Source organism: Pavona decussata, unplaced genomic scaffold, assembly GCF_977016875.1.
Source record: "Pavona decussata unplaced genomic scaffold, jaPavDecu1.1 SCAFFOLD_53, whole genome shotgun sequence".
Classification (NCBI taxonomy): domain Eukaryota; kingdom Metazoa; phylum Cnidaria; class Anthozoa; order Scleractinia; family Agariciidae; genus Pavona; species Pavona decussata.
The window spans coordinates 2150001-2176837 of NW_028145475.1; the positions used below are offsets into that span (position 1 = coordinate 2150001).

Below are 26837 nucleotides of genomic sequence, written 5' to 3' on the forward strand. Positions count from 1 at the left end.
CTGTCAAACACTTGTCAACTACTAATGTAGGTTAACGTAAGCCTTCCTATGATTGGTTGGTATCGGAATTTGTAATAGGTATCTTCCCTTTGTTTGATGAGGAAAATGTACCATTCTTTCAAGGTTTTTGTTATGTTCTTCGAAACGTCCAACCAAAATAAAGCAACGGAATAAAATTTAAAAATTTCAATGAACATTTGTAACGATAAAAATTACACATTGACAATCATAACTTTGTCATATTTTAGGTTAAAGTTCCAAGCAGTGTGCAGCGTTATTGTTGCAAAACAACAGCTTTCCAAGAAGAAAGGCGGTACTACAAGTCCACGCCTATTTCCATAAATTACAGAGCACATGTTTACAACTTTCAGTTACTTATTAAAAATGCAGTACGTGCTTTCAGAACAAAAAGTTTTGACATTGATAGTCACCTTCAAACGCAAAGATTTAAAAATTAATGTTATTCAAATAAGTACAGTGAAAACTAACTTAACTAACAAATTATCGGCTAGTATAAATTCGGTAAGAAACACTGAACTGATCTTCACTAAAAACGATAAAAACAAGTAGGGTGGCCATTTCCAGGCAAATGCAAGCGACAGGTTAACTTTAGGTCAGATGCGATGAATTACGGCTTACAATGTATTGCTATTGAGGAAAAAACAATTTCAAACATTCTTGACGGAAGGATAAATTTCCTGAGAAGTAGTCCAAAACAGAGCACTTGCTTCAACCAAATTTATACCAGGAGAAAACAACATTTGATCGGAGCTAGATCAGCATTACACTAAAACATAAATAGAAAGATAAACCATTGAACTTTTTAATCTTTTTATCCCTTTGATTCGAATATTCCCGTAAATAAAGCATATATTGTTTAACTTCCCAACACCGAACAATAAATAAACCAAAGAAAACCAATGATAAAATATACAAGTGTGAGCTTCTACATTATTCGTGTTTTTATTGTTTAACAAGTGAACAACATATGGTCCCATATTTACAGCTGCGTACGCGCAGAGCTGTGCATCAGTGAAGGACGTTTTGAGATGAATAGGGCACTCGGTGCGAGAAGTGTTTTCGTTAAAAAAAAATACTGTAATATCAACTTATTAAACTTTCTTACGGCCTGGGTAAATTGTCTGTTATCGTAAGACTTTACCAATGTAAAGGTTTCCTGATAATTTTACACCTTCTTCCCTTTGCTAAATTATCTACTTCTTCCCACGCGTCAGTCTTTTGCATAATTTCGGATGCACATTTTCCTACTCTATTCTTTTTTCTTTTTATGGAGGCAGTATGTCAACATCTGGATGCCAGATATGAAATAAAAACACACAATGAGCTAGGCGGAAACCCGGGGCTAGCCCTGCGTCTAAATTTACAATAAAATCGTGTGATAAACAAAGAAAATCAATTAAAAATTTTAAAAAAATTATTACTTTTATTATTATTATTATTATTATTATTATTATTATTATTATTATTATTATTGGAAATAGGCGCTATAATTTAACATCAAGACAAGTACAACTTAGAGCATTAATTGAAAAAAGAACACACAACTTGATTTATTCTTCCGATTAAACCTTTAAGCTTAAAGATCAACAGTTTTTTTTCTCTCTCTCTCTCTTTTTTTAATTTTTAATTTTTATTAACGAAACATTACTTTACATCAAATACAATTTTACAAATTTACACTGATTACGTACAATAAGATCAAACTCGAAAGCAACTGCTAAAGATTCTTACTGCTTACAAGATCAACAGTGATGTTCTCTTCACCACTCCATATTCTCCTTGTATATTACTAGTATAGAGAATTTCAGGGCACTTAATTTTGTCTCTGTGATAATAGGACAATTATTCCAAGAGCGTGCGTTAAGTGTGAGGTGATAGATAGCTAACGAGCTGGCTATAATCATCCCATATTGAACAAGCACGAGTGGAATAAAAATTTCATTTTGCAATAACAACCAGAAGACGATTTAATGGCAGCCGTTTTCTCGGGAATGGTGTAATGGCTGTTGTTATATAGCTGGAGTTTCGTTGGACCTAACGCGCGCTCTCATTGGTTGTTTTTTGTTAACATGGTGGAGGCTAAAATCAAAGGTGCACGCGCGGGCAGCATTTGGAAAATTGTTGCTCGTGCGGGCTATATACATACAGATTACATCGACAGAAGGTGCCGAAAGTACCACCTGCACAGGTCACTTAAAAGAGAAATTCTAAAAAACTGGATCATTGGCAAAACCAGTCTTGATTAATTGGTAAAGTGGCCATGGTATATTAAACACTTAATGACTTTTCTCGAGGAAAACAGTTCGTTTTGGTTTCTCGAGAATCTCGATGTTTCCCGAGACGAAGTCGAGGGAAACATTGAGATTCGAGAGAAAACAAAACGAAATGGGACCAGACATGAAGTGAATTTTGTTATATAGCGGCAAACAAAACTGAGAAGACAATTGTTTAGGTTTTTAATGAGTGCGCACAGCGAATATACAAATGTGAATTTAAATCGTTTTTCAACAACAAATTTCTATTTTAAAGAAGTCTTTAATTAAAGGTCAGCTGAAAAATGACGATTTTAAAGAGTCTTAAAAGTGACAATTTTTGAGGATCCTTAAAAGCGGCAATTTTATGAAGTCTTAAAAGTGGCGATTTTAAGAATCCCTAGACCCATTTCAGACGCCGAACTTTTCATGAGCCGAACTTAACTCAAATTAAGGTCGGCCCAAATCGCGAAACTCCCGTCTTTTGATTCAGATGCCGAACTTAATTTACTTGAAGCAAAACATGTTCTCTACGAGTGACAGCATCTGAAATACGTTATAATAATTTATGCATTAGATTCGGTTCATGAAAAGTTCAAAGCCGTTCTAAGCCGAGATTCCCGGCTGAGCCGTTCCAAATTTAAGCAGCCGTTCTCAACTGATTCAGACGCCGAACTTTTTATGTACTTAAAGGGAAAGTATCACGGGGTTTTTGTTCTCTTTTGTTTAAAATGGTGAAATAAGACCTTCAATCAGCTGTCAAATAATTCTAGAATGACGAGAGGAACGAAATCAACTCAATTCTTGAAAAGGACAACTCGTGATCTTTTCCAGCGCATTTTGGAAACAAAAATGCGAGAACTTGAAAAAACATTAGCCTAAAATTTTTCAAGTTTCAATCCATACCGGCCTATTCTGTCTCTGGCCAGAGGCACTAATCGACAGTTTTATTGCACTGGGGAATAATTTATAACAAACGTAACAATTCTTTCTTTGTTCCTACCTCACAGACAAACATTTTTGGGTTTTGAAATGACAACAAATTTGCGTCATACTTCCCCTTTAATTCAAGGTATTAGGTTCGGCTTATGAAAAGTTAGGCGTTTGAACTGGGCCTAAGAGCATAAGTGGAACTTGAAGGAAGTGCGACCCATTTTTCCTTCATTAGACTCTGGTAAAGTTGAAAGTTCTTCGAAGGAAATGTCTTCAGTAACTATTTAAAAAACGTTTTCTCTTCAAGTAAAGTGGGCGTGGGTTAAACGTTTGACATAATATCTTTAATATTCCTCCCTGTAATTTTAGTATTTTTCAAAAGCAGATGTCTAACTTCTGTTATTCATGAGTTTATTGCAAATTGTCTTGCCACAGCCAATATTTATATCACCAGAAACTCCGACCAGTGCCCGCGTACACTGTTCACAGACGCTAAAACCAAAACAAGTGAGTACATATAATAGCCGGAGGTAAAAGTGCAAAAGAAGAAGACTATTTAAAGGAAATTCAGGTCGCAAAAACAAAAGCAAAAACAATTACACCTCCAATTGTGGTCGAAGAACATTGAGGAGTCACAAACATCCATGCTTTTTAGTGCATCAAGTCGACAGAGAAGACGTTGCTTGTATAGATTACAAGTGAAATCATACCAGGTGAAGCAGAGCGATGTCTAAAATCTTGCTTCCTCCAAGAAGCGCGGGACTAGTCGTTTTTGAGTCCGTGGCATCCATTGCACTTGTCGTCCTTGCCGTGATCGGCAATGTTTTCATTTTAGTCGCGCTCCATCGAAATCCGCGTCTACGGAACTCCACGAATGTGTTCATCGCCGCTTTGGCGGTCACCGATCTCTTAAATGCTTGTTTCCCGGGAACACTGTTTGCAAGCACTCTGGTGTCAGGAAGACTTGTGTTCGGACTGGCCACCTGTCGCCTGAGTGGTTTCCTTGTACACTTCCTGACTTACGCCTCCATGTCGACGATGGCGTTGACCGCGATAAACAGGTACATTGCATGAGTACAAGGGTTTGCATCACACACGGTATATACACCCATGCGCGTATGAGCCCTGAATAGGCTCGATCCCAAATGGGGTACAGAGCGAATAGAAAAAGCTCGGTTTGGAGGCCAGAAAGAAAGGGAGGGAGCTTTTGGACATTCTTGTAATGTCTGATATCAGTAAACCAGTTTATTCCAAAATGGCTACCATTTGAATACTCTTTTGTGCATTAAAATTAGCCGTTCTTTCCACTTTCAAGGGGAAATAGACAGTTTTAGATCCGTGTTTACCGCGAACCTCAGCTAACCGCGGTTTGCGGTTACCCGTTTGCGGTTCGACGTTCAAACGTAATTCGATTTAGTTCTTCTTGTAAATTTACGGCCGCCATTTTGAATCAGCAGCCATGAATGGCACTAGTTTTCAAGATCCAATAGGATTTATCAAATTAGGCATTTCGCCCGAATTTGTGCCTCTGTTAATGGATAAAGCCTTGCTCCACAAGATCATTAGTGTATCATTACGTGAGATAAAACAAGAGTTATATGCTAAAAGATGTCAGGTATATAACATACGTGGAAACCTACCTCTCTACGTTGAGAACGCACGTCGAAAACCTCAAACGTGACGTGAAACACAGGTCACGTGACCTCCAACGGTTCGCGATTCGAGGAAACTCGGATCTAAAACTCTCTATTGCTGAAGAACGACTTAAGAAGGGCTAATACAAACAAAACAATATTAAAATCATAGCTATGATTTTATCCTCCCCCCCCCCCCCCCCTTTTATCTCTACTTTTTACCTGCACGTAAAGTTAAAATATTTTGCTAACCCTTATAACTAATTTCCACGAGAATGTGAAAATCCTTGGAAATTTTGGTACGCTTCGGCGGCATATCAGGCTCGTCTGGTCTCGCCATGGGTATTTTAGCTCGACTGCGTATCGCTAAAACACGAACCATTGTTCCACTAAACTCGACTGACATGCTTCCGAAGCGTACCTAAAAGGTACGATTTGGTATAAGAATTCGGCTTTTGTCGATGGACCATATTTTTATCCTTTCTTTTGAGGCGCATTTAAAGAAGACCGAATGAATTAACTTACAACAGTCCAAGTCCTTGAAACAGTCTTTCCAATCGATTAAAATCGTTTTCTTCTTTCAGGTACTTTCGAGTTGTTCAGCAACAGCACTACAAGAAGTTGTTTGGTGGCAGACGTTCGCTGTTAATGCTGGTTATCCTCTGGCTTGTTATTGCCTGCTTCGTTCTCTATCCCACAGTTGCTGGCGTGGGAGAGTTTAATTTCAATCCCGCCTTGTCGTTTTGTGCCTACACCTTTAAGAGCCCGGAAGCAGAAACAGCCTTCACCCTGATGGTGATATTCATTTTTTTCTTTTGTTGCCTGTTATTGGTTTGCTTCTCTTACTACCACGTGTCAAAAACGATCCGTGAACATAACACTGGAGTGTCTAGTTCCCTGAATGGTGTCAGTGTCCAGGAAATCAACCTGTCCAAAGTGCTGTTCATCCTGGTATTTGCCTTTACTCTTTGTTGGCTCCCCACGTTTGTGATCATACTGATCATTAGGGTCATCATACTCAAGTCCCCGCATGCATTGTGTGTGGTAATACCGTTTTTGCTCCAGACGTCCAGCGTTCTCAATCCATTTATTTATGGTGCCTTGAGTCCCCCTTTCAAACGCGAGTTTCGCCGACTGTTGATGTTTCACTGTGCAACTGACCTATCCGATGAAGGCCACCATAATGTCAACCAAGTCCAGGGAAGAGTCTCTATCCAGCCGCAATCGGATATTGTTTATCCAACGCCAGATGGGACAAGTAATGAATATCATTCCCAGCAACCAGCTGTGTCTGCGTGGCCGTAGAAGACGAACAACAAAAACAGTTGAACAGTGTCAACAACCATTACCACTACTACTGCTGCGACAAACAACAACAACAATAACAATAAACTACAACAACTGCGAGCACAACTAAAGAACCAGCATTGAAATAAATGCGACTCGTAAACTGTCTTCAGTTCTCAAATATACAAGGCTACAAGAGAAACCTAGTCCCCGGAGTCGAAACTATGACTTTTGCTCACCGATGGAATGCTCTAACCACAGACAGAGCTATTCAAGAAGACTCGCAGCGAGCTACTCTTTTCTACCAAGTACAAACGTTGAACGATACGAAAATTTCCTTGCAAGGAGGTTTCTCGTTGTTTTAGAAATGCTACATAGATTGCCAGGTTTAATTGCTCAATAGGAAGTTAAGATACTCGAACTTGGAACCCTGCCTGTCACCAACCAGCCCTCTCTGTTGTAGACGTTTAGAAAGATTTATAGTATTTTAAATATTCACAATAATTTTGAGTTTGAGGAGTACACGTTTATTCGATAACGAAAAACTTAGGAGGGAGGAAGTGCAAAATGAATCTGGAAGAGCACTACAAAATAAGTCATACACCCTCCAAAGTAATAGAACTTGGCCGAAATTTAAACGTGTCAAAGCTATGTATTTTGATCTGTTAAACCAAAGCGGCTTACTGCGTATAATATTGGGGTTCGTACGTTCTAGCAAACAAGAAAGCTGGTACTTTTCTAGCACTATTTTCTTAGCGTTTGTTTCAGGGCTTAGACAATTTTGCATCGCACCACAGCTGTTATAGTCTGCCCTGTTCAGGACTAGTAGTAGCGTATCGTTAGTTCATGCCACATATGTGTTTTGCAAGCAGTAACTTGTAATCATGGTCACGCTCTTATTAATATCACTGTGCATGATCTATTGTAACTTAATTATTAAAAACTGGATCATTGAATAATGCAATTCCAGGGATTTGATTGGCTTGGCAGCCATGGTATGTTAGTCATTATACAATGCCTGAGAAATAGCGACCAATAAATTGTCTTCTAGTTGTTCTTGCAAAAACGAAATTAGCAAGATCTAGCAATATTTCTTGACTGTTTTTAATAAAACAATTACTCACGCTTGTTGGATATGAGATGATTGTAGCCAACTCTTTGGCTATCTATCATTCCATATCCAAACTGATCCAATGCGCGCTCGTGGAATAATTCTTAATTACAGGAAATTGCCATTGACATTGTGCATAAACTGCGTGCAAAATAGGCCGCGGGTTGAGAATATATTAGAGGACTACTGCATCCCTATGAAATGTGGAAGAAAGTCGGATAGGTTTTTAAAATTTTTTTTTATTAGTTCCAGTGTAAACCTTGTCAATGTTTTAGCCAAAGCTCTTCAGTTTAACTTTGCTTTTAAAACAAAAATAAATAAAAAAATAAACTGTTACTTATCCTGACGTTCATAAAGGACTTGATTTGCCTTTCTGAATTAGACCCGGACGAACAAAATAAAACTCTTGTTCAGAGAAATTGAATAACGACTGAAACTTGACCAACATTAAGCCTTCTTATCTAACACCGGTGTCGGTTCTTAAGCCTAAAACTTGCGCGAATATCGAAGAAACATTCGTACTCTAACCGCTTGAATTTTAACAGAAAAATCAGTTGGGGAATGTTAAATATATCTCGATTGATGCATAGTAGGAACTGCGCTTGATTTTAACTGTTTTGAAACATAAATATCTTAACTGATCAGAGACACCCATGAAGCTAAATATACATTTAGAATGTTTTGCTTTGAGGAAAGTCCTTTTAACAGAAAAGAGAAAGTGTTAAGTTTTATTTTTCCATAGATAATTATTGGTGAAAAATGCGGGAATAAACAAAATCACCTGGCAAAAAATTTATTCATTGTTTACTTGAAAACTCTCTAACAGATTTTTTTTTTTTAATTTCGCCTGCAAGTAGTTTTCATTGAGTAGTTTGAATCCCTAAAGTTTCGTCATAAAGTGTCTGACTAGATTTCGAGATAATCAACAATGTTTTAAATGGGAGGCTATGCGCTACCGTTGCCATGGTGATAGTTGTTGCTTGAAAACCGATGGGAAAATTAATTTTTATCATATGTTGAAATGATGATGTAGTATGAAGGATATCGAAGTTTATCTCTATGCCAGATTGTAATTTTAAAACTTCCAACCTAAGTCCAGAGAAAATGCTGCGAGCCTCCTTAAAGTGTGTTAGATCAGCCTTAGCGTCTAACCAATGGCAATCAGCTCAGTTTAGCCAACGAGTTGAATTCACTTGACACACACAATTGTTGTTCAATGGCTACGTTGTATTTTAGAAGTTCACTCTACAGCTCAGCTATAACATTCTCTATGATTGATTGACAACCTACTGTCAAACACTTGTCAACTACTAATGTAGGTTAACGTAAGCCTTCCTATGATTGGTTGGTATCGGAATTTGTAAAAGGTATCTTCCCTTTGTTTGACGAAGAAAATGTACCATTCTTTCAAGGTTTTTGTTATGTTCTTCGAAACGTCCAACCAAAATAAAGCAACGGAAGAAATATAAAAATTACAATGAACATTTGTAACGATAAAAATTACACATTGACAATCATAACTTTGTAATATAATAGGTTAAAGTTCCAAGCAGTGTCCAGCGTTATTGTCGCAAAACAACAACTTTCCAAGAGGAAAGGCGGTGACTACATTCCACGCCTATTTCCATAAATTACAGAGCACATGTTTACAACTTTCAGTTACCTTTAGTTATTAAAAATGCAGTACGTGCTTTCAGAACAAAACGTTTTGACATTGATAGTCACCTTCAAACGCAAAGATTTAAGAATTATTGTTATTCAAATAAGTACAGTGAAAACTAACTTAAATAACAAATTATCGGCTAGTATAAATTCGGTTAGAAATACTGAACTGATCTTATCTAAAAACGATAAAAACAAGAAGGGAGGCCATTTAGAGGCAAATGCTAGCGAAAGGTTAACTTAAGGTCAGAAGCGATGAATTACGGCTTGATCTTATGAAAACAATGTATTGTTATTGAGGAAAAAACAATTTCGAACATTCTTGACGGAAGGATAAATTTCCGAAGAAGTAGTCCAAAACAGAGCACTTGTTCCAACCAAATTTGTACCGGGAGAAAACAACATTTGATCGGAGCTAGATCAGCATTACACTAAAACATAAATAGAAAGATAAACCATTGAACTTTTTAATCTTTTTATCCCTTTGATTCGAATATTCCCGTAAATAAAGCATATATTGTATAACTTCCCAACACCGAACAATAAATAAAACCAAGAAAACCAATGATAAAATATACAAGTGTGAGTTTCTACATTATTCGTGTTTTCATTGTTTAACAAGTGAACAACATATGGTCCCATATTTACAGCTGGGTACGCGCTGTGCATCAGTGAAGAACGTTTTGAGATGAATAGGGCACTCGGTGCGAGAAGTGTTTTCGTTAAAAAATATACTGTAATATCAACTTATTAAACTTTCTTACGGCCTGGGTAAATTGTCTGGGATCGTAACACTTTACCAATGTAAAGGTTTCCCGATAATTTTACACCTTCTTCCCTTTGCTAAATTATCTACTTCTTCCCACGCGTCAGTCTTTTGCATAATTTCGGATGCACATTTTCCTACTTTTTTCTTTTTTCTTTTTATGGAGGCAGTATGTCAACATCTGGATGCTAGATATGAAATAAAAACACACAAGGAGCTAGGCAGAAACCCGTGGCTAGCCCTGCGTCTACATTTACAATAAAATCATGTGATAAACAAAGAAAATCAATTAAAAATTTAAAAAAAAATTATTACCATCATTATTATAATTTATTTATTTTGGAAATAGGCGCTATTATTTAACATCAAGACAAGTACAAGCTTAGAGCATTAATTGAAAAAAGAACACACAACTTGATTTATTCTCCCGATTAAACCTTTAAGCTTCAAGATCAACAGTTTTTTTTCTCTCTCTTTTTTTTAATTTTTAATTTTTACTAACGAAACATTACATCAAATACAATTTTACAAATTTACACTGATTACGTACAATAATATCAAACTCGAAAGCAACTGCTTAAGATTCTTACTGCTTACAAGATCAACAGTGATGTTCTCTTCACCTCTCCATATTCTCCTTGTCTATTACTAGTATAGAGAATTTATGGGCACTTAATTTTGCCTGTGTGATAATTGACAATTATTCCAAGAGCGCGCGTTAGGTGTGGAGTGATAGATAGCTAACGAGCTGGCTATAATCATCCCATATTGAACAAGCACGAGTGGAATAAAATTAAAAATAAAAATTTCATTTTGCAATAACAACCAGAAGACGATTTACTGGCAGCCGTTTTCTCGTGAATGGTGTAATGGCTGTTGTTATATAGCTTGGGTTTCGTTGGACCTAACGCGCGCTCTAATTGGTTGTTTTTTGTTAATTAGCATGGTGGAGGCTAAAATCAAATGGTGCCCGCGCGGGCAGCAATTAGAAAATTGTTGCTCGTACAGGCTATAATACAAAACTCATACTTTACCGGGGCGGAAAAGAATAACTTGAGCAGGTTGCATGACAGGATGACAGGTAAGCACGTGATTACATCGACAGAAGGTGCCGAAAGTGCCACCTGCACAGGTCACTTGAAAGAGAATTTCTTAAAGATTGGATCATTGGCAAAACCAGTCTTAATTGGTATAGCGGCCATGGTAAATTATACAGTTAATTACTTTTCTCGAGGAAAACAGCTCGTTTTGGTTTCTCGAGAATCTCGATGTTTCCTGAGAGGAAGTCGAGGGAAACATCAAGATTCGAGAGTAAACAAAACTAACTGTTTACCGAGGTAACAGACATTTGTCTTATTATATATCAGCAAACAAAACTGAGAAGACAATACGTCAAAGGTTTTCAATGAGAGCGCACAGCTAATATACAAATGTGAATTTAAATCGTTTCTCAACAACAAATTGCTCTTGTAAGAAGTCTTTAATTAAAAGTCAGCTGAAAACTGACGATTTTAAAGAGTTTTAAAAGTTACAATTTTTGAGGATCCTTAAAAGCGGCAATTTAAAGAAGCCTTAAAAGTGGCGATTTTAAGAATCCTTATGAGCGTTGGAAGCTCTTCGAAGGAAACGTCTTCAGTAACTCTATTCAAAAAACGTTTTCTCTTCATGTAAAGTGAGCGTGAGTTAAACGTTTGACATATTGTTATCTTTAATATTCCTTAATGTAATTTTAGTATTTCTCAACAGCGGATGTTTATCTACACATTTATAACTTCTGTTATTCATGAGTTTATTACAAATTGTCTTGCCCCGGCATATTTTTTTAATTCACCAGCAACTCCGACCAGCGCCCGCACACTGTTCACAGACGCTGAAACCAAAACAAGTTAGACGAAAATTTATTGACTGATGTCAGCATTCAGGATAAACATAAAACCAACATAGCCGGCGGTAAAAGTGCAAAATAAGAAGACTTTTTAAAGTAAATTCAGATCGCAAAAACAAAAGCAAAAACAATTAGACCTCCAACTGTGGTCGAGGAACCCTAAGGAGTCACGAACACCTATGCTTTTTAGTCCATCGAGTCGATAGAGAAGACGTTACTTGTAAGATTACAAGTAAATCATACCAGGTGAAACGGAGCGATGCCTAAATTCTTGCTTCCTCCAAGAAGCGCTGGATTGGTCGTTTTTGAGTCCGTGGCATCCATTGCGCTTGTCGTCCTTGCCGTGATCGGCAATGTTTTCATTTTAGTCGCGCTCCATCGAAATCCGCGTCTACGGAACTCCACGAATGTGTACATCGCTGCTTTGGCGGTCACCGATCTCTTAAATGCTTGTATCCCGGGAACACTGTTTGCAAGCACTCTGGTGTCAGGAAGACTTGTGTTCGGCCTGGCCACCTGTCGCCTCAGTGGTTTCTTTGTACACTTCCTGACTTACGTCTCCATGTCGACGATGGCGTTGACCGCGATAAACAGGTACATTACATGAGTACAAGGGTTTGTATCACAAACTGTATATGTATATGTATGTGCTGTGAATAGCCTCGATCCCAAATGGGGTATAGAGGGAATAGAAAAAGCTCGGTTTGGAGGCGAGAAAGAAAGGGAGGGAGCCTGTGGACATTCTTTTTGTTGTAAGTCTGTCTATAACACAGTTCTAAACCTTAACTTTAAATATTCTCAAGAAAGAAACGAAGTAAAAACTGTCCAGCAATTGTACAGGTGATACACCTATATCTTGAAAAGGTGCATTGCGATACTTGAGCAGTCCTTCAAATTGGTATTTGTTTTCTGCTGCAGCCTTCTTTAAGATACGTTTCGCAGTCTGCACTGTCCTCTCAGCTGCACCCTTCGATTGAGGATACTCTGGTGAGCTTGTAGTATGGTGGAATCCCCACTCTTGGGCAAATTCTTTGAACTCATGTGTACTGTCAAATAAATTTCTTGTATTGCTGTACTGCGAGCCACTATCACTAACAACCTCGTCTGGGATCCCAAACCTTGTAAATATCTTCTTCAGGTTGTTGATAACACAGGTGGCAGTTTTCGTAGCTCTTCTCTGAAGCTCCAGTACTCCCTGGCAAGCTCATCAACTTACTCTTCTCTGAAGGCCAGCCTTTCATGGCATACTCCATCACTACACTTGAAGTCTCATCAGTGATTGACGTGTCTTTAAATCTCCTCAGTGTACTTGTTTCAAATCCAAGTCCTTCAATAAGATTCACTCCGATGACATCTTCAGGTTCACTAACTGGTTCGGTTTCAGTAAGAGGTGCTCTGCTTAGGCAGTCTGAGATGACGTGTTTCTTCCCAGGAACATAATGAACATCCAGGTCATACTTGGTAAGTTTTAGCAGCATCCTCTGTAGCCTGGGAGGAGCAGCATTCAACGGTTTCTTGAATATGGCCTCTAATGGTTTGTGATCTGTTTCAACAATAATTCTGCGTCTATACACGTATGTGTGAAATTTCTCTGCTCCCCAAACAATAGCTAACAGCTCTCTCTCAATGTGGGCATATCTTCTATCACTTGTAATTAGTGTCTTGGAGCTGAATACAACTGGTTTACCATCTTGCATGATCACTGCACCAAGTCCAATACTACTTGCATCCACATTTAGCACTGTTTCCTTGCTGTTGTCAAAATAGGCCAATACAGGTGCAGTAGTTATGACAGATTTCAGTTTGTCCAAAGCCTCCTGCTGTGGTTTCTCCCAAACGAATGCGGCATCTTTCTGAGTAAGTTGTGAGATGGGTCCTTGACGATCAGTTTTGTGCTCAAGGAACTTGTCTAAGTAATCGATTGTTCCTAGAATCCGGAGAACACCTTCTTTGTCTGTAGGTGGGGGCATTTGATTAATGGCTCTGATTTTCTCAGGATCCGGTTTCCACCCTTCTGATGAGAGAATGTGTCCAACGCTTACTTCTGGAACTCTGAGTTTCACGTTCTGGGGGTTGAACTTCAATCCTACTTCTCTGCTCTTGTCAAGCACTGTTCTCAACTTCTGATCAATGTCTCTCTGATCTTCACTATGTATCAGGAAATCATCTCCTATTATTTGAACAGGAACCCCTTCAAAACGTCTGTCCATCTCTCGTTGGTAGATTTCAGGAGCTGGTGAAATGCCAAAAGGAAGTCTCGTGAATCGGTAACGCCCCCAAGGGGTATTAAACGTTAAGAGCTCAGAACTTTCGTCATCCAATTGGAGTTGCCAGTACCCACTGCAGGCATCAAGGGACGTGAAGCTCTTTGCACCTGACAGGCGATTTGCTATCTCCTCTACAGTAACCATTGGATAATAAGGCCGTTTGAGAGCGTTATTAAGGTCCCTTGGGTCAATACAAATTCGAACATCGGCCTTGATGGAATGTTAATGTCTCTATCTTTGGCTTTCCTTTTGTCAACAACTAGCATAGTTGACACCCAAGGTGTATGTTCCTCCCCGTTGACAATAATACCATCTTCTTCCATCTCTTTAAGTTTTTCTTGTGCTGGCTCTAGCAGAGCAATCGGTATTTTTCTTGGCGGGTGGACGGATTTTTTATATTTCTAAGTTCTTGAAATTTTATAAATTAAGACTTAGAGCGCTTAGAACAGAACTGGATAAGCGCTATATAAGCAGTTATTATTATTATTATTATTATTATTATTATTATTATTATTATTATTATTATTATTATTATTATTATTATTATTAAGACTTGTACATATATTTAAGTAGTTTCTTAGTTCCTGGCAGGTCCACACCAGCCGTTGGGTTGCCGCAAACCGACCTGCCTCAACAAACATTATATGTAGTATATGTATGTATGTATGCATTTATGTATGTATGTATGTATGTATGTATGTATGTATGTATGTATGTATGTATGTATGTATGTATGTATGTATGTATGTATGTATGTATGTATGTATGTATGTATGTATGTAGGCTTGTCACTGAAACAGTCTTGATATTCACGCAGCACAAGATCAGTTTTGAAAATACTCTGGTCTTCATCTTGTCCTAATGTGTCGTAATTCATGACATGTGGCTCAGGTGTATCTATTAATTGAAGATTAATAAACTTAATCACTTCTAGATCCAGGCAGGCATCAAAACCCAACAGTGGTGTGAAGTCGCCTTTCACAACAAGGTACAATACATCGAGTTTTCGGTTCTTGTACTGAGTCGGAAGAGATACGGAGCCCTTTGGGTGTATGGGTTTCTTTGCAAGCCAGCCTTTAAGCGGTTGATGAATCTTTTGTAGAGGTTTCTTAGTGATTTGCGTGTAAAGGTTGTAGGGGATAGCTTTGGCTTCTGCACCTGTGTCTGCCTTGATTCGAACGTCTCTTCCTGCAATCTTGAGAGTAATCAAGCTTTTTTTCTCTTTCTACTGTCAGAAACAGTTCCCAGTTCAACACATCCAAAATATGTGTGCTCATCCTCACTCTTGCCCTGCCTGCTCCACCGTGTCAACTTGTGAGCCTTTCTTAGCAATGTCTTTGCACACCTGTGCAAAGTGTCCTTCTTTCTTACACTTCATGCACTTTTTTCCAAATGCAGGATATTTATTTGGCTGATTAAATGGGTGCTTGTAACCGCAGAATTTACACCACCGAGCAGTTGCCCTGCCCTGTCCGTTTGACTTCTTCACTAACTGAATTGCCGATGAGCGTTCAGTACCAGCGCTTGTGGGCACATTAAACTTGAACTTTTGCTGTTCAGCTGCCTCAAAAGTTCTACAATAATCATGAGCACTCTGCAGAGCAATTCTCCTCGTAATTCATCCGATAACACTCCACCAACAATACGAGCCCTGATTAATCACTCTTTTACATCTCCAAATTCACATGTCAGGGACAGTCTCTTTAGTTCACTCACAAAATATCAATTCTCTCTCCCTCTTTCTGGTTTCCCTGATTAAACACTAGTCGCTCATAGATAACATTCCTAGCCCCTTCACATAGTTCCTCAAACTTCTTACAGACATCGTCATAACACTCATTGCTCTCTCCCGCGTTGAAAACAAAATGACTGCACTCCTCGATAGCTTCTGGCCCAGCACAATGAAGTAACATGTTGACGTTAAGTTTATCTGGTTTCTCATCTTTCGCTTCCGCCACAAGGTAAATTTCAAACTGCATTAGAAACTTCCTCCAGTTTTCCGATGCGTGTGCATCCAGCACTAGCGGACCAGGCGCGCGTGAATCTCTTTCGGCCATTAGGACACGACTTGTCACCTTTTTCGTACCTTCTTCCAATTCGTTCACTTCTCAAAAATCGACCACGTCCGATTAGATCCGAGTTTACCGCGAACCTCTAACCGCAGTTTACGGTTACCCGTTTGCGGTTCGACGTTCAAACGTAATTCGATTTAGTTCTTCTTGCAAATTCACGCCCGCCATTTTGAATCAGCAACCACATGATGATTGGTACTAGTTTTCAAGATCCAATAGGATTTATCAAGTTTAGCATTTCGCCCGAATTTGTGCCTCTGTTAATGGATAAAGCCTTGCTCCACAAGATTTTTGTATCATTACGTGAGCCAAAACAAAAGTTATACGCTAAAAACTTTCAGGTGAATGACATACGTGAAAACCTACCTCTCCACGTTGAAAACGCACGTCGAAAACCTCAAACGTGACGTGAAAGACTGGTTACGTGACCTCCAACGGTTCGCGATTCCCAGTAAACTCGGATCGAAAACTCTCTATTGCTGAAGAAAGAGTTAAGAAGGGCTAATACAAACAAAACAATATTAAAATCGTAGCCATGATTTTATCCCCCCCCCCCCCCACTTCACCCTTATTATCTCTACTGTACACCTACACGTAAAATTAAAACATTTATGCTAACCCTTAGCTAATTTCCACGAGAGTGTGAAAATTCTTGGAAATTTTGGTACGCTTCGGCGGCATATCAGGCTCGTTTGGTCTCGCCATGGGTATTTTGGCTCGACTGCGTATCGCTAAAACACGAACCATGGTTCCACAAAACTCGACTGACAAGCCTCCGAAGCGTACCTAAAAGGTACGATTTGGTATAAGAATTCGACTCTTGTCGATGGACCATGTTTTTATCCTTTCTTTTGAGACAACAGTACAAGTCCTTTAAACAGTCTTTCCAATCGATTAAAATCGTTGTCTTCTTTCAGGTACTTTCGAGTTGTTCAGCAACAGCACTACAAGAAGTTGTTTGGTGGCAAGCGTTCGCTGTTTATGGTGGTTGTCCTGTGGCTCGTTATCGCCTCCCTCGTTCTCTATCCCACAGTTGTTGGTGTGGGAGAGTTTAATTTCAATCCCGCCTTGTCGTTTTGTGCCTACACCTTTAAGAGCCCGGAAGCAGAAACAGCCTTCACCCTGATGGTGGTATTCATTTTCTTCCTTTGTTGCCTGTTATTGGTTTGCTTCTCTTACTACCACGTGTCAAAAACGATCCGTGAACATAACACTGGAGTGTCTAGTTCCCTGAATGGTGTCAGTGTCCAGGAAATCAACCTGTCCAAAGTGCTGTTCATCCTGGTGTTTGCCTTTACTCTTTGTTGGCTCCCCACGTTTGTGATCATACTGATCATTAGGGTTATCATACACAAGGCCCCGCACGCATTGGCTGTGGTGATACCGTTTTTGCTCCAGACGTCCAGCGTTCTCAATCCATTTATTTATGGTGTCTTGAGTCCCCCTTTCAAACGCGAGTTTCGTCGACTGTTGATGATTCACTTTGTGAACCTATCCGATGAAGGCCACCATAATGTCAACCAAGTCCAGGGAAGAGTCTCTATCCAGCCGCAATCGGATATTGTTTATCCAACGCCAGATGGGACAAGTAATGAATATCATTCCCAGCAACCAGCTGTGCCTGCGTGGCCGTAGAAAACGAACAGCAAAAACAGTTGAACAGTGTCAACAACCATTACCACTACTACTGCTAATAATACTAACAACTAACTAATTAAAATATTTCAATGTAAAAAATTCTTCCGCTCTCCTGGTTCTACAATTAATTAAGTTTTTGAACAAGTAAAATTGCTGCGGGGTTGTCCTTAAATCATAATGGCAGCTATTAACAACGGGTTTCGGTGGTAGGTGGACCAGGAGGTGATCACTTTGCTTCATTTCATCCATATACTTAAAACATAAGTACTCTCTCCTATCAGCCAGTGTTGTTAATTGAGCCAGCTGGAGGGCCTCTGTGTAAGTCTCAGCCTCTGGGAAACTGAATTATTTTAAGCGCTCTTTTTCGGACTGTCTTGATTACATCAGACAGGTAATCCGGAATAGACTGCCACACTGGTACTGCATATTCCAGGACTGGTCTCACTGTGGTTAAATATACCTTCAGGATGTTGGCATGATTAACACCCGCTCTACGCAATACCCTTAAGGAAAACAGTTTCTTACAAGCCTTCTTAAAAATGTACTCGACGTGGCTATTCCACTTGAGGTCACTGTCCATGAAAACTCCCAAAATCGTGAAACTTGTAACACGCTCTATCACATTATCGCCTATTATGATTGGTTTTAGCAAAAAATTTGAGTTACGTAAAAATTTAATAAACATTTCTTTACACTTAATTGGATTTAACTTCATATTATGAGCCACTGCAAAATGATGGACATCAGATATAGCAGTGTTCAGAAAACTTATAGAGTTCCTAGGTATAATTTCCAGAGCTGACGCATCATCCACGAACTTGATCCTCAAACGCCAGTCGGACAGCAACTTAATCGTCTTGACCTTAAAGAGTATGACTCCCGGTTTAGTCCCTTGGGGTACTCCTCCTTTCAGTGTTTTCCAATCAGATAAATTTCCTCCAATTCTAACGGCTTGCTGTTGGTTGGTCAAGAATGCAGAGATCCAGGTTAGGAGCGTGGAATGAACATCCAATTTACCGAGATCCTCCATTAGGATGACGTGGTCAATTAGGTCAAAGCCTTTAGAAAAGTCGGCAAAGAAGATCCGTCAACTACTCAGGGTCCCAAAGGGGGTTAGGGCTCCAGGGCTCCGGCCTTAAAAATGCAGGGCTCCAGGGCTCCAAGGCGAAAATTTCAGGGCTCTAGGGCTCCACATCATACGCTTTAGGGCTCCGGACTCCACTCTGGTATACGATCTTGACATGTAAAAATTCTATTTTTAGCGCTAAATCAAATACGCAAATAAAACAGTCAGCTATTCCTATCAATTTTTTAAACCCAAGCAGCCAGTTATATTATCTCCTATTATTTAAAAGTGGATTAAATATTAAACTTGTTTAAGTGGGGCTGACAACTCCGCTGTGTGCCTATTGTGTTGATAAAGGCCTTTATAGTTTTGCTTTAACAAGCATGTCTTTAGGCGACTTCCCTTTTCTATAAGACATGAATGGAAATTCCTTGTATATCTCTCTTAGTAGCGGCTGGTTTTGTATTAAATGCCATTTGTCCGTTAGAATATTTTCAAACGTGGCAGTGATGGTTGAAATTGTGTCATGAAGGGTAGAATCAGATTTTCTTGTGCGCTTTCTGTGTGTAAGAGCGTTCTTTCTTTCTGCGAAGTTAACTTCGGAGATGATAGTAGTGAGGGGGGGACCAGTTAGTCCTCTTTTTCGCGGTGGTTTCTCATTAATACGCGGTGGCATAAATTAACGACGATGACGTCACCGCCTATTGTCTTGATCACTCATTATAGGATGACGTCATATTTTAGTTTAGTCTTACCAACAGGTTATGAACTGGTTTGACAGGTTGATCAATGATGTCATGCTCTATTTTTAACTTATGGCAGTCATGGTCGGTATTACCGGTTTGACAGGTTTTTGAAGTTATTTTTGGATACATGACATCATATAGTATAGCATACATACTTTATTGTATAGCTCCCCTTGGGGGGTTTTTCTGTCATACATGAAAATAAAAATAATAATAACAATAATGAAAACTATTTACATTTGGATGATAATATAGAGAGAAAGAAAAAAATACGATAATAAAAAAAACGATGAATTAAAAAATTCTTAAAAAGTCTTTTTTTTAAAAAAGAAAACGCTACGCTTTCCCGTGTTTCTGATATGCTTCAATAAATGATTGTAGATTTTTTTTGCTCCACCGAAGGTGAAAGGTGCCCTTTGGCCTTTCGGAAGCCTACACTTGCGCAGTATGAAGTCATTATTTTGCCTGGCGTTCCTTTGGTGAATTTTTGAAGGGTGTTGAAGTCATTCTCGAAGATAACCGGGAGTTAGGTTGTTCATTCATTTGTATACAGTAGTCTATTTTCATTGTCCGTAAGCGTATGAAAAAGCGATTACTGCCAAGCACATTATTCACGAATTGTGAGTTTCAGTAATAATCATACATTTTCAGTGATTCTATTTTGGATGAATTTGATCGAGATTATATGATTTTGTTGGTTATAACAGATGAAATCAGACATCAGACATCAGACGCGTGCACCGTTACTTAATCTATTATGTTAATTAAGTTGAGCTTTGTCGGGGATTAAACAGTAAAAACAGTCTTTTGTTGTCTTTGTTTATGAATAAGAATATTACGGTTGATCGATTCCTGGCTGCTTAAATTAATTTGCATGTTATGTTTGGCGCGCACTGAAAAAATAAAACACTCTCAGAATTTACTGAAAATTCTTTATTTAAATCGTTCAACAATTCAAGTACAAAGCAAAGTTCTTATGACGGCGTTAATCATCTTTATCCTCGTCATCGCTAGGGGGATAGAATGTCATTTTTGATGTCCTTTCATCCATGTGTGTGATTGCGCCACAATTTAATTAAAATTCATCCTCTTGAGAAGCCTTATATGGATGATTTCTGTGAGTTCGCCGGGATCTTCTTGAGGGACGATCATCGTCATCCAGGTAGTTTTTAAACCGAATTCGAGGTGGTTTTTTTCTTTTCTGTGTAGGTGAGGGTACTGTGGGAGGGGGTGTTAAGATGGACGAGGGAAGTGACGCTTCCGCGGGCGTCGCTTGTGTTGCGATTGGTTCTTGGGCAGCGGTCGCCTGTATAACCATGGGCGTTTGGACTGCGGCCGCCTGTACAGTCACTGGTTCTTGATCTGGCATTAGATTGCTAGAAATTTGTCTCTGTTCTTCAGAGTAGGGTAGCTTTGACTCTTTGAGTCTGGAATTCAACTGTTGTTTAAACGTCAAATACTTGTTTTGCAGCTGCATGTAATGCTTTGCTCTTTCGTCATCTCCAAGGTCTGATCGTGAGAGAAGACCATCCATTGAATCTTGTAATTTCTTCATTACTGGAACTACTGGGGGAGTCATTACGTTCTGTTGTTTGAGGTACTGTAGTAGTTCCTGCGAGATATTGTCCGGTACCGCTACGTTATCAAATCGTTCTTCGCTAGGTAGAACGTTCGTTCGCAATCTACAGTTGTCTTGGGTAGTGGTTTTCAGATCAATCAACAGATAACCAAAAGGTCTTTTCACAGCCTCTTCGTACTGATTTAAAAAGAAATCCGTTTGGCCGGGATACATTTGCTTCGCCAGGGTCAGCACTTGAAGTTTATCCCGGGGGTTCTTGAAAAGGACTAAGTAGTGACTGTTAAGGCTTATGCTGCGGCTACCTTTTCCCTGATGGAATAGATTCTGCACGATATAAATCACACTGAGATTACGATGATGAGAACCACGAGTAAAGAGGTTCACAATTCGCTTGTCTTTACTGGCGTCAATCATCTGATCGTCAAACACGATCAAATTCCGTGTGTTTACATTAACATAGGAATCCTGCTCCAAAGCCTTAGGAATGCCCTTGACGAATTCAATATGTGGCATGGCGACTAGCATTTCTGTGTACGCAGGCTGCCATTGTGAATAACACCAAACGATCCTCTCCGGGGGAGGGTGAATTGTCTCTGAAGCTTGTTGCAATAGAGATCGAACCCAGGCCGTTTTTCCAGACCCCGTCATCCCGGCAATCATGGAAGTAAAAGGATGCTGGAAGCGAAACCGCTGACATTTTTCTGGAGAAAACGGCATAGCTCTGAATGGTGTGAAACTCGGCGACTCATTGTGCTTATTAAACATATGTCTTTGCATGTTATCTTTTCTACTAAAGGATTTTTCGCAGAAAGAACAGAACCAACTCATGTCAACTCAGTGAAGACTTAACGTGAACTGAAAAAGACATCGAATGTGTCACATTTATATAGAATTAACCCCTATTGTTTTCCCTCCTCCTCCTCCTCTTCCTCCTCCTCCTCCTCCTCCTTCTCCTCCTCCTCCTCCTCCTCCTCCTCCTCCTCCTCAATTCTGTTGTTTTTCCTCCTCCTCTCCCTCCTCCTCCTCAATTCTGTTATTTTCCCTCCTCCCCCTCCTCCTCCTCCTCCTCCTCCTCCTCTTCCTCCTCCTCCTCCTCCTCTTCCTCCTCCTCCTCCTCCTCCTCCTCCTCCTTCTCCTCCTCTTCCTTCCTCCTTCTATTGTTTTTCCTCCTCCTTATTTCTAGTGTTTTCCTTCTCTTCAAGTCTATTGCTTCCCCCACACCCTACACAATAAAAGGGGGAACTTACTTTCTTAAACTCATTCCATGATCATGTCTCGCGTTGTAAAGAACAACCGAGGTTTCCTTCAGCTCCTTTCTGATTGCCCTTCCAAGCAGCGTCAGTTTCTCTTGAGAACAGCTACTCCACAACAGTTGCATGCGTTATTGCAAGTTATTTATAACGTACTTACAGAAAACATACCAGTGTCTGAAGAAGTTAGGGCCATATTGCGTTCGCATAAGGATGCTCTTCTAAATCTTGCTCAGCGAAATGTTCCTTACAAGACAAAGAAACGCATCCTTGTGCAAGAGGGCAGTGGGTTTATACAAGAATTACTGACCCCTGCAATTAGTAGCTTGTGGTATCTTATGTTATAAAAGAGACCGTGGATTCTGAAATTTGGTCATTTGTGTCTCTCTTTTAACGAGTGCTGATCAATATGAAGAGAAAGATAGATTTGGTTGAAGAAGAACACGAGAGTGAACATGAAGAAAGCGAAAGTTCTGATGATGAAAGCGAGAATGAAGAACCAAGAATAAAAGATGTCTTGAACAACCTTTCCAACGCCGTTTCCAGAAAGCACGCTTCTGAACTATTGCATAGTATGGCTGCTTCTAAAAATATCTTGTTCTGGACACCTAGTGGACTGTTACTCCGAAACCAGCGCGCAATACCAGTAACAAACATCTCACAGCTGGTCGAGTATGTGTTACTCCCTCATAACGAAGATGTCGCCAAACCCCGTGCGCTCAATACTTTCCTAGATGGACTAGCAGAGCTCGGAGTGAATAAGCGACTGATCAAAAATAAAAAACTTCTAAGCGATTTGTTAGAAAAAGAAAGAGGATACCAGGATAAAGAGGACGAATCAGGTAATGAGGCTAATGATGAAAACTTGTCGGACAGCAGTGAAGAGGACGAAACCAGTTCTGAAAATAGCCAACCTGAAGAGTCTCATAACAGCGGCCTGGAAAGTGATTGGGAAGAAGAAGAGGCCGAGAATAGTAGCGACTCAGTTGAAAATTCAACGATAGCTCAGGCAAAAAATCATGATCCGTGCCGACACTGCAACAGTTCACATGGATATGATACCGTAGTCATGAAATGTCCTAAGTGCTTTTGGGAAGATAACTGTAAAGTTTGCCCTATATGTGATCACAAGATGCCACTTGAACGAAAGCACGCCAAGGAATCTCTCCGTCGATGTTATGATTGTGGAGCGATCACACACAAGGATGAAAGGACATCAAAAATGACATTCTATCCCCCTAGCGATGACGAGGATAAAGATGATTAACGCTGTCATAAGATCTATGCTTTGTACTTGAATTGTTGAACGATTTAAATAAAGAATTTTCAGTAAATTCTGAGAGTGTTTTATTTTTTCAGTGCGCGCCAAACATAACATGCAAATTAATTTAAGCAGCCAGGAATCGATCAACCGTAATATTCTTATTCATAAACAAAGACAACAAAAGACTGTTTTTACTGTTTAATCCTCGACAAAGCTCAACTTAATTAACATAATAGCTTAAGTAACGGTGCGTGAATCGAAACACGCGCCCGATGTCTGATGTATGATTTCACCTTTTATAACCTACAAAATCACAATCTCGATCAAATTCATCCAAAATAGAATCACTGAAAATGTATGATTATTACTGAAACTCACAATTCGTGAATAATGTGCTTGGCAGTAATCGCTTTTTCATACGCTTACGGACAATGAAAATAGACTACTGTATACAAATGAATGAACAACCTAACTCCCGGTTATCTTCGAGAATGACTTCAACACCCTTCAAAAATTCACCAAAGGAACGCCAGGCAAAATAATGACTTCATACTGCGCAAGTGTAGGCTTCCGAAAGGCCAAAGGGCACCTTTCACCTTCGGTGGAGCAAAAAAAATCTACAATCATTTATTGAAGCATATCAGAAACACGGGAAAGCGTAGCGTTTTTTTTTTTAAAAAAAAAGACTTTTTAAGAATTTTTTAATTCATCGTTTTTTTTATTATCGTATTTTTTTCTTTCCCTCTATATTATCATCCAAATGTAAATAGTTTTCATTATTGTTATTATTATTTTTATTTTCATGTATGACAGAAAAACCCCCAAGGGGAGCTATACAATAAAGCATGTATGCTATACTATATGATGTCATGTATCCAAAAATAACTTCAAAAACCTGTCAAACCGGTAATACCGACCATGACTGCCATAAGTTAAAAATAGAGCACGACATCATTGATCAACCTGTCAAACCAGTTCATAACCTGTTGGTAAGACTAAACTAAAATATGACGTCATCCTATAATGAGTGATCAAGACAATAGGCCGTGACGTCATCGTCGTTAATTTATGCCACCGCGTATTAATGAGAAACCACCGCGAAAAAGAGGACTAACTGGTCCCCCCCTCACTACTGATGATTTTGTATATCAGGTTACTAGGATAACCTCTCGATGCCAGGCGTGTTTTAATTTTTTTTATCTTTTTCCTCAAACACTACTTTAAAAGAGTTTGTCCTCAGAAGCCTAAGGGCTTCTCCTTTAACGAAGCCTTTTTTGACGCCTGCTGGGTGGTAGTTTGTAGATTGTGTACTGAAATGTTTCAGTAGGTTTGTAATGTGTGCGCATGTCGAGAATCGATTCTTTCTCGAATCTCTCTCCCTTATAGAAAGTTTTTTTTTTTTAATTGTGAGACTTCAGTGGTAAACTTTATGGTAGGGTGGTACGAATTTGCTTGCTCAATGAAATGTTCTATTTTTTCTTTGTTTGTATTGTATCCCACAAGCAAAATACAAAGTCAATGAACCTTTTCCACGTTAGTGGTTTGTTAACGCTCTGCCTTAAGATATCCTTTTTTATAGATGCCATAAAGATGTTGGCAAAAGCTACTGCCATTTTAGTGCCCATGACAGTCCCGTGTGTTTGGAGTCTTTCCCGTTAAATCTCGGGAAATTTGTAGCTATAGGAGGGTTATTCGCATGAAAGTTTTCGTACGCGTTGCATACTATAGTGATTCCTTCCTCCTGTGGGATATTCGTGTAAAGGCTAGTGACATTCATTGAGACTAGAAAAGCGTTTCTACGCACCCTAGTGCTTTCAATAAACCTTATGAAATGTGTCGTATCTTTAAGATACGAGTCCTGTATTTGTGCTATTGGCTGAAGTAGTTTGTCTACGAATAACGATAGGCGTTCTGTTGGGCCATCACACCCAGATATGATAGGTCTTCCGACTAATGTCGGTTTGTGAATTTTTGTGAGGGTATAAAACACTGGGATTCGAGGCAGATTTGGTGTTAGGTTTAACCATTTAACAGTCATTTCGTCTATACACCGTGCTGGGTGAAGACCCGAAAGTTAGGATGGAAAGGGTCATGAATCAGATGAACAGTAAACAATATAATCTATTAGAGACTGGGTAAGCATTGAAATCAACTTTATAAATTGTTATTTGTATCTTCAAAACGATCTGTCAAGTATTTTTTTTTTTTAAATTTGTTGTAACTGATAGCTACGAGCAAACTGCCAAAGGAACGTCCGGTTACTATAAAGTTGTTTTCATCGCGCTCACTACAATTATAACAAAATTTTCATTAAATTCCTAAATAAGTTGTTGCATATCATTGTAAACTGAGATAACCGCGTATACTTGTATTATGTACTGTCCTCTCTTCAGATTCTGTTTCTTTATGCCCGTTAACAAGCACAAACAAACACAAAAAGGCATTAATCAAGAATCAATGCAATCTGGGAACTCCAATGATCACACTTGAAAATGCTGGGCTCCGGGCTCCGCGCAAAATGTCTTTGGGCTCCGGGCTCCACAGCCAAAAAAAGGATCAGGGCTCCAGTCAGTAAAATGATAGGGCTCCGGGCTCCACAGCAGAAATTTCAGGGCTCCAGGGCTCCAGGCACCCCCCCCCCCCCCCCCCCCTTTGGGACCCTAACTACTTTGTAGATGGCCTGCAACGTATATAGGAGGGCATCTGTGGTTGAATGCTCCTTGCAGGCATATTGGCGAGGGTCTATTTTACCATCCAACTGTGATAGCAGTCTGCTACAAACAAAACCTTCCATGGCCTTAGTTAGCGTTCAGATTAGGGATATCGGCCTAAGGTCACTTTTGATGGTCCTAGGAGGGGTCACCTTGGGAATAGGAGTAACAATGGACGACTTAAGGAGAGATGGAATGTACCCCTCCTTCAATGACTGGTTAAAAATTATTCCATGAGGGCGCGTTGGATATGAGATGGTAAATAGCCAACGAGGCGCAAAGCACCGAGTTGGCTATAACCAGTCTCATATCCAACAAGCGCGAATGGAATAATTGATTTATTAAATTCTCCCCGTTTGGATATTGATGTTAAAGTTTAAAAAATTTTATTTTAAGTAAAAATGTTGACGCAACTTCCGACCAAAGCGCGCGAAACTTAATGATCACATGACACGTGCAGCTCTTTGCAAACAGAGTTGAATGAAACATCGAAAGTGAAGTAGATCGGACACAGCCGGACATCTCAAATTCAAGAAACATTCAAGTCTACGAGTAACAACCTTTCCGAGACAAGCATTCAAGTGCTTCTGAAGTTCCAGCTGATCGAGAAGCGTAATAGTTGTACACATTTGAGCAAATGTTTTGCTGTGTGGTGCCGAGCGAAGGAAGCGATCAAGGACGGCTTTTTTATGC

At 39.4% G+C, this 26837-nt stretch overlaps 2 protein-coding genes and 1 pseudogene across 3 annotated transcripts in view; all 3 read left to right on the forward strand.

The window, feature by feature from the left end:
• Positions 1–26837, forward strand: part of LOC146480433 (melatonin receptor type 1A-like) — a 43805-nt pseudogene that overhangs the window by 9948 nt on the left and 7020 nt on the right. The gene's annotated exons all lie outside the window — the stretch shown is intronic.
• Positions 3736–6145, forward strand: LOC146480435 (melatonin receptor type 1A-like). Its single transcript, XM_085109383.1, has 2 exons — positions 3736–4267; positions 5425–6145. Exons 1-2 carry the CDS (start codon positions 3933–3935, stop codon positions 6143–6145), a joined length of 1056 nt encoding a protein of 351 aa, XP_084965509.1. The 5' UTR covers positions 3736–3932.
• LOC146480436 (melatonin receptor type 1A-like) lies at positions 11327–17576 on the forward strand. Its single transcript, XM_085109323.1, has 2 exons — positions 11327–12145; positions 16808–17576. The coding sequence occupies exons 1-2, from the start codon at positions 11811–11813 to the stop codon at positions 17523–17525; spliced, it is 1053 nt and encodes a 350-aa protein (XP_084965449.1). The 5' UTR covers positions 11327–11810; the 3' UTR covers positions 17526–17576.